The following is a 17,392-nucleotide window of genomic DNA, read 5'->3' on the forward strand; positions in this document are numbered from 1 at the left end:
GTCCCATAGAGCGCGGCCTGGGTGATCGTGTGCCCAGACCATGGAGACGCAGACACAGGCGCAGGCGCAGGCACACCATCAACCGTCATGTCAAGCGTTCAAGCGTCGTGTATCCGGTTCGGTTCTCGTCACCCTCGTGCCCCGTCGTCGCCCCGTCGTCAGTGGCCATCAGTGATCAGTGGACAGTGGCATCAATGGCATCACAGCCTGTGCGCGACCTGCAGCCCCCGGGGCCTGCATTCCAAGCGCCTTTGGGCCTAGCTAGCTAGCCATAACCGTGTGCATTCAACATTGACATCGAAACCACCCCTACCCCCTGGCCCCGGTCCCAGTGTGCAGGAACCGCTTTGTGCTTTTTGCTTCCTGCTTCCTGCATCGTGCGTCCTATAGTACGCACGTACGCAAGTTTGTTCCATTTGGGTGCCAGGCTCTTGGGGGACGCGTTCGGTTCGCATTCCCAGGCTTTTGAATGGTGAGGCGCGAGGCATGAGGCGTGAGGCGTGCGACGACGAAGATCGACGATCTTGGAGTCTGTGTACTGTGTGTTTCCGTTTCATGGCGTCGCGTCGCGTCGTCGCGTCGTGTACCGTGTTTCGCCGCCTGCCTGAATGCTGATCTACTGCTCTGGCTGCTAGCTGCTGGGATCGTAGCAGCACATGCATGCGTTTGTGTGTGAGGTGAAAAGTGGGACCCGTGCGACGTGACGCGGCGGTGTGGGCGACCACAACAACACCGCAGGCACCGGCGGCAACCCAATTACCTGTGCTGGAGCTGTGCCAGTGCGTTGGGGTCTTGGGGTGTTGGTGTTCTGTTCTGCTGTTGCGTTCCCGATCGAACACGCGAGGGGCGAGTGCATCACACTTGGGATCTTGGGACTTGGGGGTTGAAACGCTGGCCCGCTGGTGCGTCGGGGGAGAGGGTGTAGGTGCAGCGCGCGCTGCGCCCAGGTGAGCAGAGACGCGGCTGGCACGTTGGCACGCGACGAGCGAAGACGGGTCGATGACCCGCAGCTGCCTCCATGTCCACTGTTCATCGTGGATCTGCACCTATATGAGACCACGATGATGTATGCGAGGAAAGAGGCTGCGACGAGCACCACCAAACTGCGATGCCAGGGATGCCACAAGGCGATCCATACGAGACCAGGAGCTACATACGCTGACGGTGCGACGTGGGTGGGCAGAGTGACCAACACAGACCACTTACGAGCGGGAAACCGTCGCATCGGCTAGCTATAGCCTTGCGTTGGACGCAATCGCATCGGCATACCGTACGCCAGCGATAATACCTCAACGGTGCCTCCAGGCCAAACACACAAGCTCACCAGGACTCCTCCCCACTGGCCACTGGGTACATTCCACACTCGACTTTGCCGTACGCGTTGTTGTACGCCTTGTGTGGCGCACAACGCCAAACTGTGAACAACTGACGCATTAAGTAGTGTGTGTTCCGCGATTGGTTGATGCCACCACGCCTACGCGCAAGGCAGTAGGAGGCAGGAACGACATGCGTGCATTTCGCCGTGTCTCGACCCATGGGTACGGCTTGGGCCGACGCGTCGCGTCGAGCGAATATGTGGCCGAGTGGGCGTGTGGCGGTACCTCTTCTCAAACGGTGTCGACTCTCCTGCGGTCAACAACCAACATGGCGATAGGCGTGATGCACAACACACGAGACAGTGCACATCTGGGTCAAGGTACCCCCCGAACTCGGACCCCGAGAGACAGAATACGAGGGGAAGGGGAGACCTTCTCTCTCGGTCTTCTGGGCCCAGGGACCACCAACATCGGCGTACTGTCGGTTGGACAGAGCACGAAACACAAACAAACAAGAGGGGGAGCACCAAGTTCCATGCCTGCCGGGAACAACAACAAAACAAGGGGTTTGGCAACCACGACACAACACGCAGTCGAGAGGGTCCCTAATCTGAGGGTGTTTGACATAGCTTATCAGAGGGTGGGGTGCCGTATGCCTGCCGTTGGATCTACGGGATCCGGACCTTTGACGAGGGCCGCCCGGGATGTGGCCCCGAGGTTTTGGGAAGGGGCCGTGTCCACATCGAGGTTCGCGGTTTGAGGGTGCGTCGGGTGCATGCAGGCGTGCACTGCAATGTTGCAGTGTATGTTTACATGTTTACATGTTTACATGTTTACTTGTGTACTTGTTTACTGGTGTGCTGCGGAGGGGGGTACTTGTACACCAGCGAACAGACGGAGGACGCACTTGCCGAAACGAGACGGAAACGGAAATACGTTCGGATCTGCGATCCCGAAATCGAGCTGTGCGGCGCGTCCTCAGTTACCTGACTCTGGCCTCTGGCCTCTGGTCGGCGCCATGCAGTGTGCGGCAGGGCAGGCATGAGACGCTGAACTGTGGCCTCTAGAGACGGAGGTGCTATGCTACCGAATAATGGACCAGGCAAATTGATGCCAGCGAGCCTGGCACTGTATCAGCAGACGCCGCCGCATGCCGCGTGCTGAAGTGGCATGAGGCAGGACCGGCATTCTGTTTTTGATCCACAGCGTGTATCAGCCGTTACCGCCCTCGAAGAGAAGGCTGAAGCGACATGCTCTGGCCCAGACGGGACACGAGCGTGTGATTGAATGGGTACGCTCTGGGCCATTCTAAGAGCCGGCGAGGCGGTCACGAGCCGTCTACTCGACTGGGCAAAAAAAAAAATCACCCAAAAAGCACACCAAAAATGCCTCAACCACGCACGCCGCCCCACCCTACTCGCAAGCACGCCCTCTCCCTCTTTCTCATCTGGACCACCTTGCACCGCGCGGAAAAACCCCACGTTCCGCGAGCTCCTCAATGCAGACAAAGGCCAGACCGGCCAGACCGAGGGCAACGCATCAGCCCCACCACGTAGCCCAGGGCTGGGGTCGTGGCGCGCTGCCCGGGCCGGCGCGGTGGTGGCGACCAGGTCGGCGCCGGCGCCCGCGCCCGCTGGCCGCTGGCTGACCCTCAACCCCGTCAGCCCTCGCGAGCTGCTGGCCGCCATCCCTCAGGCCCAGGCGGCGACCGGCTACCGCCCACACGCCCCTACTCCGACGATACGTTCGCCGACGACCCACTTCCCATGTCCGAAAAAACAACAAGCCAGCGCCGCCGGGTTTGTACCTCGTCTGCCGCGGCGCCACTTTGCCAGCCCGGGGGATGAGGGGGAGCATGAGACACCGCGTCAGCGTGGCCGTGGCGCTGGCGCTGGAGCTGTCCACGCCTGCCTGCGGCTCGGATATGCACGCCGCACACCACGGCAGATAGCCCACTCACTCAGCGAGGCTGGCAAATTTAAGAGTCGCGTTAAAGGGGGCCTGATCCGGCGCCACGGTCGTGCCCCGGTGCCGTGGCTACGCTGTGGCCTCCCGCGTGGCTCGCTCTAATGCCTTTGTGGTGGTGCCAACCCCAGTCTGGGGGTGGCGGGGTGGGAATGTGAAGTGGGTGGGCATCAGATTGGAGGGAGGGAGGTGCTCGCGTTGGTCAATGGCGAGGCGGCAGTGTGTCATACATGGGAGGTGCGGTGCCAGCCGCGCCGAGAATGGACCATCGTGGACGTTACCCAGTTCTCACTGTTACTATGGCAGTAGCGTCCTCGAAGACAGCCTGCGATGGAGTCGACCGTGCAGATAGAATTCTGGCCGCGCGCAAGTGGCATTCTGGCTGCGCGATTCGAGGCCCCGATTATCACGTCCCCACATTCCCCCGGTGCTCTGTGAACTTTCCGGGGCCTTAGTGTCTTCGAGAAGGCATTGTCTCACCAAGACTACAAGACTCCAACCCACATGGCCACATGCTCCTCGAGCGCGTGTCTGATGTCTGAACGGCGTGACGCTCCAACAGACTACCAGAGGCACCATTCAGATCTCTGCATGTGTGGCGCGCGACCACGATGATCAGGTGGGGTGGCAGCAAGCACAAGGACACCAGAACCAGACCGCATGTTCAAGATGGCGGTGTAAGCGCAGTCAGTTCGTCATGCAGATCGCGTGTGGCACGGGATGTCACTCCAACAGAGGCAAAAGAACAACACACAAAAATGTCCTATGGTATTGATCGTTACTTGTTCTACGACAGGTGGGGGTAGGGGTTTCTAAGTACAACTGCCACACTGTGGCACCCTCTCTCCTGCAAAACAACTGCTTCGTTATGAATGGTTTCCTCGCCCTCTCCTCTGAGTGGTGATACCCTCCTCGTCCTCCCTCGCTCCCCGTCTCTACTCGTACCCGTCGTCGTTGTCGCTCACGCGGAGCAAGCGTTCCGCCACGTCGACGTCTTTGCCCTCGACGAGGATGTTGGCCGTGTGCGTCGTGGACGAATAGAGCATGCGTACCCCGCCGTTCTGGAGCCGCTCGGAAAAGCGCGTCACGAGACCCGACGTGTCGGCGTGCGTCTGGCCCAGGATGAACGACATGGGCGCCACGGTCGATTCCTCGCCGAGGCCCGCGTCGTCCGTCTCGCTGAGGCCGCGCAGGTCGAGCTGGAGACAGCGCATCGTGCGTCCGGGCTCGCGCTCGCGCTCGTCAACAACAGCAAGGGGAGTAGAGTTGCGGTCGGACATGGAGCCGCGCGACCCGCGTGACCCGCGTGACCCGCGTTCGGGCGAGTCGTTGTCGTGGCACAGCGCCGCGTGCGCGTTGGGCGTATGGTCCGGGTTTATAAACGCTTCCATGAGCAGCGCACCGTCGCTTGCGCGCCGCGCATGGGGGTTGCTGCCGTTCAGGCGACGCACAATGCTCTCGCTGTTGGTCCGCGAGTGGGTTGCGTACGCGTTGACCATGGACGTGAGACCCACGGGCGGTGGCGGGTTGGGCCCAAAGCGGTCAAAGTACCGTGTTGTGGGCGTGGACGTGGGAGAGGTCGACATGCTCGCCCAGTGAAGTGGGACGGGGGCTTTACTGGGGCCAAACGACCCGACGATGGGTGTCCCCGGCAACGAGTGGTTGGTGCGTGGCGACGAGAGGTACATGGGGGACATGGGCTCGGATGTCTCCTCATCCGACTCGTCGGTAAACTCGCCGCCACTCTGCCGGTCCAACTCGTCGGTGCTCAGGAGCTGTTCCAGCTCTTCCGGGGTGAACATGCACCGAATGACGCGGACCTCGGTCAAGACGCTCGAGCCATGCTCCTCGGTCCGCGTGTAACTGATAAAAGGTCGGTTGGTTCGGCGTTCAGCCGACGAGCGACGCCGGGACATGGGCGGAGGTGACAGAGTCCCCTCAGCACGTTCGCCCATGGTACTGGCGCGCTCTCGCTGCTGCTGTTGCTGCTCCTGGGTCGCAGCTAGCGCGCGCTCAGGCCATACCAGGTACTTTTTCACGCGGTCGATGGACTGTGCCTCAATGTCCTTTGACAAGCCCACACACGCCAGAGGCGCCGAGAGTACCGTGATCTCGGCGACGGGCGGCGGCGGCGGTACGAGTACGGGCGGAGGGATGGGAGGGTACTCTGTTGGTGTGCCGCCCGACGACAGCGCCGAACGTCGGCGAACAGAGCGCTGGTTGGGGTCGACATGCCCTGGAGAAGAGGACAGGGCGTCAGCCAAAACAACCCACATCGCGTTCGGCCCACAAACAACCCTAAAACTCACATCCGCGGGCCGCAAACACCCTTGATGCAAGCTCAAAGTCGACGGCTTTCACAAGCAGAAAGTCGGTCTGGTAGCTCGACTGGTACAGTATTGTGACGCCTGCTTCCGCCAGCGGTGCGGACACGTAACGAAGATGCGGCGAATCTGTCCATGGTCAGCGGTTGCGATGGGACACAGTGGATAGAAGCAAAAGAACCCAATCGCCAGCGGATCTCTTGATCTTCGCAGTGACCTCGTGTGTCACGGACCCATGAACGCACCATAGTTGGACTCGTCGTTGCTGTCCGGCGACGAGATCTCAAAGACGCGCCACGGGCCGTTGATGCACACAGCGGCGTTGTATACAGAACCCCATTCGGCAATGACAAGGTCAGTCGCTGCGAACAATGCGATCTGTGGTGGGTGTGTATCAGTGTTGTGGTCCACAAGGGTTCGGCCCGCGGGGAAGGGAGGGTGCATGCGCGGGAGTGGAGTAAGAGTGGACGGAGTCGTGATTCCGAGACACACAATCTCACGTACATACCTCGATTCGGTTCGATGTGAGGTTGAAGAACTCGCTCGAGTGCTCGCTGGCCCGGTCGATCGTCCAGAAGAGCTTGGTCACGTATGCGTCGACGGCGGCGACTGGGATATGGACGATGGAGACCGGTTCGGTCAGCGCCCTGCGGCGTCAGCGGTGTAGCTAGCTAGTACATTGGCCATCACTCCCAACATCGAGCACACGGTGGGTTGCTTCGCCGTCGCGATCGCGAAGCCTGCGTGAAGGGGAGGGTGGCCAACCGTGTACGTACGTGATGCTAATGCCGGGCATCGCGAGCTGGTCGTAAGGGATTCCGGCTCCCATCGTCGGACCGCGACTGAGAAGTAGAAATACAAGTAACAGGAATGCAGGAAAGAGGGGATGACAGGACTGTGGCCATCGTGTCCGACGGTGGTCGACTGTGCTGCTAAACCTTGATCGCCGGGAGCAAGTAGAGTATGGCGGCGGTCTGTGCGTGCGTGCCGCCGACTCTCGGGGGGAAGCGAAGGGCAATGCAAGGAACAACGCCTCCCAATGTCCACCACCGTCACATCCAGTCAGCACGCTCGCCGCAGCTGTGGATAAGCCTGGCGGGCCGGAACGCGCATACACACAGAGTCCATCACAAAGAGGGGCCTCTTCCATGCACACGGTGCTGTCCTGTACCTCGGCACGAGCATGTTCTTGCTCGAGGCACACAGCAAACACCATATCCCGTGTGGCCCACACACGCACATGGCCCACCAAGCCGCCACACCAGAGCCCAGTGCCCAGTGGCCCCCCTCTCGTCCCAATCCTCCTCAGCGTCCTTGAATACGCCGCCGCTCGACGTCCGACAAGGTGGGAGAGCGTGGCACGCCACTCCCGGCGCCTCGGAGGAGGCGGGGTATGCTGGGTGGTTGGACGTTAAACCATGGGAGCTGGAGCAGGGCTAGCAGGGGTGTCCTCCACTCTTTTAGCTGTCCGCGTCATCTCTCCCCCCTAGTCTGCCCATCTCGTGATGAGTCAGAACCATTTTTGCTTCTTCTTTGTCGGATTCGTCACGGGAACCATCACCATCATCGTCACCTGTCACCCGTCACTCCCTCCCTCCCTTCTCCAACAGCGCCATCAGGCCAAGAGCTGTCTCATTGTTTTCTCTGATGGGGAGGTGTTTGCTGTGCGGCGGGCTGGAGGAATAGAGAGAAGCGTGCGGGCAATATGAAGAGTGACACGGCACACACCTATCGTCGGCGGCGGCGCCACTGCGCAGCTACGCTGTGGGTGATGGCGCAGCGCGGGGAGGCTACCGGAGGCGTTGCGACGAGGCGTCACGGAGAGTGAGGCTACCAAAAGGCCCTTTCAGGCAGAGCGCAGAGTGGTGTGCCTGCCATGTCCGCCGTCGTTGGATGAGAGTAGGATTTGCGGGCACTTTGTGTGGCGATCAGTGCGCCATACGCCGTGTTATACCGTCTCCATAGTAGTCGGGATGACGGGATGGGTCAAATTGTCCACAACCCATCAACCTGAGCACCTGAACAGGAGTGACATCAGTGGTGTAGTGTTAGAGTATCTCGCCCGATAGCTGTAGCACCGTCGGGGAGGCGTCAGAACGGAAATTGAGCACAGGGCAAGGTGGTCAAGACGATGGACAGAGTGGACAGCTGCGGCCGGCAGATGACGGCTCACTTGTAAGCACAGACATTAGGATCGTTTGGTCCAGTTGATTACATTTTTGATTCCGAAAATTCTAATCATCCCCATTCCAAATGCTGGCGGCCCCGCCCCCGCCACCAGCAAAGGCACCAACAACAACAAAGACGTGCACACACTCACTACCTCTGCATTCGTCCTCCATCCTTCATTGTCACCAACACACCCACGTTTCTCGCCTCTCACGTATTCTCCATAATGGCCTCCCGCCAGTCCTACGCACACGGGAGGCAATCCTACGCCCCGTCCTATGCTGCGTCGCGCAGCGCGGCCCCGCGCGCGTCCACGTACCCCGTCCCGAGTAACGACTATCTCAACAGCATGGAAGAGTGCGTCAAGGCTACAGAAGGGTGTGCTGCTACTGTGAGTGCTGGGTCTTCATCTCCATGTGTGCGGAACTGTACAGGTGGGAGCAATGTCCCTGTTGAGGCAAGACTGCATGGCGCTCAGCCGCAACAGCGTGTCTAGACGGACAGATGTCCTCACGCATCGTTGGGCTGCGTGCCGGCTCGTCGAGCGCGGAATACCACCATGCCTTTCAATGACACTTGCCTTGCATGTAGCGAGGTGTGACAGTATCATCGGTACCTCGTGGAGCAGCAGGAACGTGGGATTGACCTTTCGCAGCTCGGCCAAGCCATCACGAACTTTGAGCCTGGAGTCGCAGACCTGCCGCGCTTGAAGAAGGTGTTGCACAACCACCATGTGAGTAGTGATATTGGGCCCACGTCGGCGCCGGGTTACGCATCCAGCTTGCGCCAACCCGACAATCATCCCTTCGTGTTAGCCCCCCATCTGCTCTTCCGCCCACATGGCCGCTGACAACGCGCCCACAGCACTTTCTCGTCTTCACCTCGCCGGCCGTCGCGCGCGCCAAGGCCGCGCACGCCGCCTCGCTCTCGCCGCAGATCGACGCCCTCCTGTCCCGTGGCGAGTCGCTCGTCGCGGCAGAGAGCCAGCAGCTCGACAGGCTCGAGGAAAAGCTCGCGCTCGTACAGGCCGCCCAGGCCAACCGGCTCCCGGCAGCCCCGCGTCTTCCGGGCACGTTCAAGGACCTGGACGCGGCCGCTGCCGACGAGGACGAGACGCGTAACCGCCTCGAAGGGGTGGACCTAAAGGACATTACGCTGGCGCAGAGGAGAAAGATTGGATTCTTGAGGAACAGGCGGGATAAACTGGAAAAGGAGCGGGCGAGGCTCGCCATGGCTGCTTGAGCTTGGGCTGGCCTGAGGCTGGGCAGCCAGGTGTTGTACGATATACAGAGCTGGACGATAGACCGATGACAAACAAGATCGCATACCTTTACACCACCGCCACCACCATCACTCCTCCCTACGAAAGGAATTGCGTTTACAACGTGCCTTGATCCCTTCACCCCACACCCCACGCATTGCCTCTTTTACGCATCATGTTTCTTGTCCTTTGCGGGCCTGCCGCGCTTCGACCTGGGCTGGCGGGGCGGCCGCGTCCAGAACTTGATGCTCCCCGCCCTACTGACCGTCGCAACCGTCTTGGGACCCATGTGCAGGCTCGTCATGAGGTTACCCTCGACGACGCGCGCGAGCACGGGCTGCAGCAAGGCCACCTCGGATTTCGGCGGGGACGGGTGGTAATGCGCCGCCTCTGGCTGCGCGGCCAGTGGCAACGAGGTAGTCGACCCCGCGGGCGCGACGCGGAAATGCGACGAGTTGGAATGGTGGTGCCGCGGCTTGCGCAGTGCCGCGACGGAAAAGTCCCACAGGAGCAGCTTGCCGTCCTCGCCCACACTGCCGAAGCGGTATCCGCGGCCCTCGGAGCGCATGGTCGGGTCGAACGCGATGCCCGTCACAAAGCCCGTGTGGCCCTGTGCGCGCGCGACGAGGCGCGACTCGCGCGGCGAGTAGATGGTCACCAGGTCGTCTTGCCCGCCCACAGCGACGAAGCGCGAGTCGGGGGACCATGCCACCTGGATAACATGTCAGCTCAAGGCCATGGGGAGCACACTGGGCAGCTGGGCAGCTACGTACACAGTTGAGGGCGCCAAAGTAACTCTCAAACACGTCGGTGACGCGGTTCTCCTCCGTCTCGACAAGACGCAACAGGCCGTCCCTGGACACGATCGCGAGCCAGCGGCCATCTGGCGAAAACGCCATGGCAGCGATATCCGTGTTGCTCGCGAGCCGGACCACGGCCAGCGGGTTCTTGCCTGCCCACGGGTACTTTTCGCCCTTTTTGTCCCTCTCGCTGGCTGGGACGTGCCACTCTTCGTTCCTCCAGCGCATAATCTTGCCGAGCGCGGCGGCGCGTTCGCCAGGCGGCGTCTGCGCGCCCTCGGCTTTCGTCTGGCCTGCCTCTTGGTCAAAGAAGTTGGTCCATGGCCTGGGCAGAGCCGAGATGATGGCCATGGCGGCTTCCGTCGGGTCCTCAGCGAACAGGTAGTACTGCGCAACGGTGTTGTCCGCAAACGACACAATGAAGCGGTCGCCGCCGCGCGGGTCAAAGTGGATACCGGTGACGGCCGATTTGATAATCTTGCCCTGGGGGAGAAATGTCAGCGTGCAGCTGTCGGTGTGCCACCCAAGAGACTTTTAGCACTCACGCCAATGTTGAAGCGCTCTGTACGGTCATTGATAAAGTCGACGTAGACAAGGTCGCCCGTCTCGAGGCCGACGACAATGTCCTGGCGCTCGGGGCCGACGGTGAGGTGCGAGATGGCATGGGCCGTCGGCGGCTGCTGGAAGACTATAGCCGCGAGGTTTTCCTATCGTCGTCAGTGTCTGTCGTTGTCTCCAAACGGGGATCCCTCTCCCTCAGTGGAGATCACTCCAGCCTAGGGGCCCTACTCACTGTGACGCCACCTTCCTCTGCCCAGACGAAGAGACGGCCCATGTTCCAGAACGCCCAGCGCACACGCTCGCCGCCGTTCTTGCCCTTTTCGTCCATGATCGCGCTGAGGTTGACGTTGGGGCTCACGCGCGTAATGATGCCGCCACGCGACGTCGACAACGACTTCTTGTCCTGCTTTTGCTTCTTGTCCTTGCTGCCAAAGCCGCCTTTACCCTTTGCGCCGGGCGCAGAGGCAAGGGGCACCGCCGAGGCGCCGCCGCCGTGCGGGCTGAGGTGGTCGTGCATCGCCACCGGAGCCGGTGCGTCATCCGAGCTCGCGTCCGACGCCGAGTCGCTATAGTCGTCGTCTTCATAGAGGTCTGGCGGCGGCGCAGCGCTCGGCTGCGCGGCGGGTGCGTCGGCCTTTTTGCCCATGCCCAGCCGGATGAGGTTTCCGAACCCGCTCTCCTTGCCCGGTGCGCGCGAGGGGTACCACACGTCGGCAAACTGCAGGCGCGTCGAGTGGCCCGGCTGCCACTGTCCATTCACAAGCGACGAGCCCGCCGACACGGCAAAGATGTTGGGACTCGTGAGCGGCGGCAGGGGCGCGAAACCGGGGCCAGCCATGGCGAACCCCGCCCCGCCCATGAACGCGCCGCCGCCGATGGGCATGGCGCCCGGCCGCAACTCGGATGGCAGAGGACCGGGAAGCTCGACCTCGGGAAAGTAGTTCTTGGCCAGGTGGTAGCTGCCCTCTGGCGCGGTGAACATCTCTGGCAGGTCCGGGGTGGGCACCACAGGGACCGTGGGCAGGGGAGGCCGAACCGGCGGCAGACGCGGCAGGTAGTGTTGTGGTGGGGGGATGTACATCTCCATCGTGCCGAGGTGTGCTGCTGCAGAGCAAGGGAGGAGGTGCGGGGAGAGTGAGAGGGATGGATGCGATCAGATGAGGGGAGAGAAGACAGTGAAGTGTGTGTAGAGTGTACAGCGCTGAGATGGAGATGGCGTAATGGCCTGAATCGCATGGTCGCAGCCCAGACGGACAGGCCGCAGGCTAAACGAACGTCCGCGCAGGGAAGGACCGACGTCAGTTGTCCCGGAGCGGCGTCCGGCCCGGCAAGTGTGTCACGTGAAGCTGTCAGTTGTCGAGAGCGTACGCAGTGCGATGCATATGCACACCAAACTCCAATGTTGACAAACATTTTAGGCTCTGCGTTATGCATCTGTGCATGTGCGGGGCTCAACGATGCTCCGTGGGGTTAATATTGCATGTCAATGGGATTGTTGTTTCATGCCGGCCGGCAGAAATGGGGGTGGGGGGCGCGCCATGGTGGGCAATTTGGCGCAGGACACGGACCAACAATTGGACCAACATGGGTTTAGAGCCAGGGCCCCGGAATCGGCCCGTCCACCAACCGAAATAGAGAGCAAGTCTAACTAGAGTGTGCTGTGCGGTTCCTCTGCCGTTGTTCCATTGTCCATTACATTATATCTACTGCAAACCAAGTTGGGACACACTAACCCGGCGTTATCGGGCTGCCCCTGAACTGCCATGGGAAAGAAGAACTCTCTTGAGCGGAGGAATGCTGCCCATGATCATTTTGGTTGTGGCCCGCCACACATTGTCGAACGAGGCCACGTCTATGCCCTAGTTCTGGCCGTTCTGGCCCTGGCCGTTCTGACCGTTTTGCTTGTGCGTGGGGGTACTGTGGTGGCTGCTCGAGGTGCTGGTGTGCGATCCATGGCCGTTGCCGTTGTTGCCCTTGGAGGTGGTAGTGACGGGGCTGGTGTTACCGCCACGCGACTTGTACAGCCAGAACGAGTCGAGGACCGACGAGTTGCGGCTCGCAACAAAGTCCTGGCGCATGTGGGTGGCGTTGGCAAAGTACAGGCGCGACCAGCCGTACACGTGCTCGATACCAAACTCAATGTTGGCAGGCAGGGTCGCGTCCATGTCGTCCATGCCGTCATAGTGGCCGCCGAGACCGTTGGTGATGTAGACTGGGTACTTGGGGTCGTTGTAGCCCGCCGGGTCGGCCGTGTTGTTGTACACGGCCGTCGAGCGCGAGTAGACGTGGTCGTGGCCGGTCATGACGAGGTCGACGCCGCCTGCGTTCAGGACGGGCTCGAACGCCTCCTGGCACTGGGTGCAGCGCGCGTCCGCAATGCTGACATAGTACGGGCGGTGGCCGAACGCGAGGACCCAGGGTGTCTTGGTGCGGTCAACCTTGGCGAGGTCGGCCTTGAGCCAGTCAATCTGCTCGTTGACCTTGCCGCGCGAACCAGACATTTGCTTGCCCGTACCGCCCACCTCGTCGGGGCCGTAGATACCCTGTCCAAAGTCGGTCTCAAAGTCGAGGATGATGTAGTGCACCATGCCGTCGTCGTACGAGTACCAAAAGTTCTTGGCGGCGCCAGGCGTACCGGGCATGTTCCAGTGCTCGGCGTACGCCGTAAAGTTGGTCTGTCCAGGCATGCAGTACGAGGCAGTGTACGAAATGTTGTGCGTCTTGTCGGTAACACCGCCATTGTCACAGTTGGACTCTGAAAACGAGGTCAGCTGGAGGCAAACGTGAACATGACCTCTTGGACTACTCACCATGGTTGCCTACGGCGACCATGTACGCCTTGCTCGACGTGAGCGGGGTGATCTGGTCGTAAAACTCCTCGTTGAGCTCCTCGTAGCGCTCGACAACCTGGGTCTGGTTGACAATCTCATTGTCGGCGCCAAAGTATCCGCCCACCGACTCCTTGATGAAGTAGTCGGCGTACGCAAGGTCACCAATGTGGATAATGTGCTCGAACGCATCGAGGTTCTGGGCGAGCGATTGGACCGTGTTGGTCTCGTTGGGCAGGAGCGTGCCCGCGGCACCGGTGCCAGCAACGGTCGTGAGGCCGTCGGGTCCCATGAGACCCATGTCCGCCACAACGGCGATTGACTGGAGGGGCACGTCAGCGCTCGGACAGCGGTGCAGAAAGAGGGTTGTCACCCACGTATGGCTCAGTGTCCGCGGGGCTGCGCGGGGTCGTAAAGGTGTACGTGGGCCTGTGGGTTAGTGGTCGTCGTCGACTGCACGTGTGGATCGTGGACCGCTTACAGGGTGTTGCACTGTGGCGTCAGCTACCATCCATATACCCTTGTTGGTCCAGACCACCATGGGGTCACGTCCACCCTGTCTGTCGTCCGTGTCATTGAATGTGGCACTCACTGCATAGCAATTGGTGTGAGCGACGCGGTAGTGGTACAGCGTCTTGGGCTGGAGACCAGAGAGCACGGCGTGGTGCGAAAAGGTGCGCGAGGTCTCAAAGGTGGTCTGGTTCGAGTATGCCACCTGGTCGAGGTTGAGAGGGTCAAGACCATAGTGGACGGTAGCCTCCGAGTCGGGAAGCGACGCGTATGTGTTCCACGAGACGGCCATGTTGTTGGCATCGATAAAGGCCACACGCTGCTGGAGTGGCTCGACCTTGTTGAAAGGTGTAGTGCCGGGGACGGTAGCGAGCGGGTAGGTCTCGTTGGGGAGAGGCTGAGGCGAGTGAGTAACATGCCTTGACTGAGCTTGTCTCCTTGTTCACTTACCACGCCGACCACCATAGTGGCGATACCCGCGAAAGCCGCGAGGACGAGCTTGACAGACATGGTATTCAGAGAGCTAGTGACAAGAGGCTGGGGGGAGCAAGGCTGTGGATAGCGTCGGCAGTTAAGTACTCGGTGGCAGCCGAGTGGGCATGGTGCTACACAAGTCGGGACACGCATGGGTCAGTCCGCACGCCGTCTTCCATCGCACGTTTTGCGCCCAGCTATGTTCGGCTAGCACATGGTTAGGATAGAACTGCAGCGGCAAAGGGCCAAAAGTGAGTGTGATGTAAGGTTTCGTCTAGTTACCGAACGTGTCTCATGCGTCGTCGGGATCGTGGTGTAATCTGAGCGTGGTGACTGGCTGGAGATGAGAGACGCGTTTGCACGTGCGTGAGTGGGTATGGTTAATAGCGTCGTCGCAAACGCATAGGATGGTCGAGTTTCTACCCCAAACTGGCATTCCTCGGCCGAACAACTGGACCGTCATGGTGAGTGCGGATAAGAATAGGAAAAGGCGACGGCTTGGGCATGGTGTGAGAGAAGTCGATGTCAATGAGCAAAAAGATACCTACAGGTGTCAATGGCTGTTGAAAGGTTCCAAACGTCCAGACGCTCGGAAGCTCGGAACTCACCCAGGCACACATGACGTCAAGAAAAATGACGTTTCAAAAACGGATGATAACAAAAGTTCCGCGATAACACAAACACACAAATGTGTGGCATGGACAAACACAATTGCAATACACTTTTTTTGCCCAAAATGGCGTGTACGGCGTGTGCCCCAGATGACACCCCCCAAAGAGAGACCAGGGCTCGATCACCCAGACCACCGCCACAACCGACGAGGCGCCATATGGCCCTGGGCGCCCTGGGGGCCTTTCGGCGAGAGGTTACCGCCTCGAACCGATGCACCGATGGCTGCACACCGCTCTCTATCGCTCACACCATACATGCTCACTGCACATTGCTAGCTGCGAGCGCATACATACAGAGAGACGCGCGGCCCCGACGAACACCGCATGACGGAGGACGATGGAGGACGACGTGACCCACATGCCCCCCCATCCACCGTCGTCTTCTTCACAGATCGACAGTGGCTGATGGGCCCAAAAAGAGCTGTGCGTACGCCCCGCCAAGCCCTTGTCTCCGAACGCTTGAAACGGTTTAGCAGGGACCCGAAACGTATAGGACAGGTTGGTGTCCACCCGTCTGCCGTCTGGTGCTGGGGACAGCGGCACAGCGTACAACGAACGGCCCGGACGAGGCCCGAGAGAGCGGAGGGACACGTCGGGAAGGGGAGGGGGGGGGAGAGGGGGAGAGGGGGAGAAAGGCGCCATCGAGACATGTTGACATTTTGGGTGCGCGCCAAGGTATGCTGGCTGCAGCGACAGGCTGTTCAGGCGGGGTGGCGGCATCAATAATGGGCAAGACATGCCAATGACGTATGAAGGACCTCGCCTGTTCGGACGAGGCGCGGGGAGAGGGAGGGAGTCTCCTGTGTACCGCGGCACAGCGTATGGGGCCCAAGGCATATCTCCAAAAGCATGCAAGCCCAGAACAGCGCAGCACAGCGCGCGCATCCCGTCTGTACGTCTGTGCTGCCCCCCCCTCTTGAAAGCCAAATCCCCCGGCGCCTACCCAAATTACCACCCAGTCACGCACCAGACACACATCCCACACACGCCCACACACACACGACCCACGGCCACACTCTCAAAGTCGCCACACGCTCGCCATCGCCCTTTTGCTCTTGTACTCATTGTCTCACACACCTCATTCCTCTTCTTCTTCTTCCCCCACCACTCCCTCCCAGCTAGTCACCTCCGTGTCTCTAAACACATAACTCCCAAACACCCAAACACAGCAGACATGAAGTTCACCGCCGCCGCTCTCGTTCTCCTTCCCCTCATCGCCGCCGAGGCTGCCCCGGCTCCCACGGCCGTCCAGGAGCGCCAGCGTACGTTTTGCCTGTTGGTTTGGAGAAGCACGATCTAACCCCCATCCACAGTCGGCTCGCTCCTCGACGCTGCCACTTCGGCCATCGGCTCGGTCGCTGGCGATGGTGAGTTGCACTTCTTTTTGTCGTGGCACAACTGACGCCTCAGTGACCAGCGTCGTCGGTTCCGTCGCGACTGTTGTTGGCAGCGGCGCTGCTTCGGTCTTCTCTGAGGGTATGTCTTTCCCCTCTCAGCGGCAATCGTGTGGATCGCTTCTCTAACTTTGAACACAGCTACTGGCGGTGCCGTCTCCGTCTTCTCGGTCGTCACCAGCGGAGCCGCCTCGGTTGGCACTGTCGTCGCCTCGGGCGCCGAGTCCGTTGCGTCGGTCGGTAAGTCCTTCAGCTGACGCTCGAGACCCCTCTCTCTAACTCTTTTTTTAGTCACCAGCGGTGCTGTCTCGGTTGCCACCGACGCCGCCACCGACGTCAAGAGCATCCTCGGCGTTACTGGATCTGGATCGGGCACCGCCGCTGCCGGTAGCGCTACCTCTGCTGCGTACGTGCCCCTTTGATGTTCTTCTTGTCCATTGCAGACGCTAACTGCCTTCTGCAGCAACTCGGCCGGCTCGTCCATCATCTCGACCGGCGCTGTTGGCACCTTTGTCGCCGCCGCCGTCGGTATCGCTGCCGGTGCCTACATGCTCTAAGCATGTTCAAAAGAACCAACCCCAGCACCGCCCCCTCTTGCGATCCCCCCTCCCTTTGCCCGAAGATTATGCCTGGTACAAAGCACTCTACTGCAGTGCATGGCCGGCCTGAAGAGGCGTTTGCTGTTTATGTGGCGGCGCCTCTCCTTACCCCCCAATTTCCCTTCGCTTTTAGCCTACCTTCTTTCGTCTCGTATTCCAATTGAAAATGTAGATAAACACTGTCTTTAACTTCGTATTCGTCACCATTGCAGTGTGTTCTGTTCGTGTGCCGACGCAAGTGCCTCTCAATGTTCGCGTAACGTGTCTCCAGGGTGGGCCCGATTGCATCTTGTTTGCTAGTTGCCTCAGCCAGATGGTGGGCAATCTCATAACCGATTCCCACCGTGGGAAACCTCCCAGCCCTCATCATCTCTTGGTTGCGTCACCGTCAGACCAAGTACAACAATACCGGGACAAGTCCATACTCCAGTCACCCAACCGCATCTTTTTCATCATACACTCCCGTTTACGCTCAGCAACAGAGATCACACTTGTTGTGCACCTTGATACCCGTTTTCCA

General features: G+C 60.4%; 5 protein-coding genes across 5 annotated transcripts; 2 read left to right on the forward strand and 3 right to left on the reverse strand.

Moving 5' to 3' along the window:
• Positions 1–4,216: 4,216 nt before the first annotated feature.
• Positions 4,217–6,434, reverse strand: EHS24_008093 (uncharacterized protein; the record flags this gene model as incomplete). The annotated part of the gene is made up of 5 exons (XM_028623418.1): positions 4,217–5,517; positions 5,591–5,734; positions 5,851–5,983; positions 6,114–6,252; positions 6,382–6,434. The coding sequence occupies 5 exons, from the start codon at positions 6,432–6,434 to the stop codon at positions 4,217–4,219; spliced, it is 1,770 nt and encodes a 589-aa protein (XP_028476351.1).
• A 1,566-nt stretch (positions 6,435–8,000) lies between these two features.
• Positions 8,001–9,016, forward strand: EHS24_008094 (uncharacterized protein; the record flags this gene model as incomplete). The annotated part of the gene is made up of 3 exons (XM_028623419.1): positions 8,001–8,165; positions 8,430–8,507; positions 8,711–9,016. The coding sequence occupies 3 exons, from the start codon at positions 8,001–8,003 to the stop codon at positions 9,014–9,016; spliced, it is 549 nt and encodes a 182-aa protein (XP_028476352.1).
• A 185-nt stretch (positions 9,017–9,201) lies between these two features.
• On the reverse strand, positions 9,202–11,483 carry EHS24_008095 (uncharacterized protein; the record flags this gene model as incomplete). Its single annotated transcript, XM_028623420.1, has 4 exons — positions 9,202–9,747; positions 9,809–10,318; positions 10,381–10,542; positions 10,629–11,483. The coding sequence occupies 4 exons, from the start codon at positions 11,481–11,483 to the stop codon at positions 9,202–9,204; spliced, it is 2,073 nt and encodes a 690-aa protein (XP_028476353.1).
• Positions 11,484–12,255: 772 nt separating this feature from the next.
• EHS24_008096 (uncharacterized protein) lies at positions 12,256–14,244 on the reverse strand (the record flags this gene model as incomplete). Its single annotated transcript, XM_028623421.1, has 6 exons — positions 12,256–13,151; positions 13,207–13,546; positions 13,602–13,653; positions 13,706–13,716; positions 13,817–14,131; positions 14,185–14,244. The coding sequence occupies 6 exons, from the start codon at positions 14,242–14,244 to the stop codon at positions 12,256–12,258; spliced, it is 1,674 nt and encodes a 557-aa protein (XP_028476354.1).
• A 1,809-nt stretch (positions 14,245–16,053) lies between these two features.
• On the forward strand, positions 16,054–16,830 carry EHS24_008097 (uncharacterized protein; the record flags this gene model as incomplete). The annotated part of the gene is made up of 6 exons (XM_028623422.1): positions 16,054–16,141; positions 16,193–16,246; positions 16,290–16,355; positions 16,415–16,513; positions 16,565–16,679; positions 16,737–16,830. The coding sequence occupies 6 exons, from the start codon at positions 16,054–16,056 to the stop codon at positions 16,828–16,830; spliced, it is 516 nt and encodes a 171-aa protein (XP_028476355.1).
• Between the last annotated feature and the right edge of the window lie 562 nt (positions 16,831–17,392).

The sequence above is a fragment of the Apiotrichum porosum genome (assembly GCF_003942205.1).
Source record: "Apiotrichum porosum strain DSM 27194 chromosome Unknown scaffold_6, whole genome shotgun sequence".
NCBI lineage: Eukaryota > Fungi > Basidiomycota > Tremellomycetes > Trichosporonales > Trichosporonaceae > Apiotrichum > Apiotrichum porosum.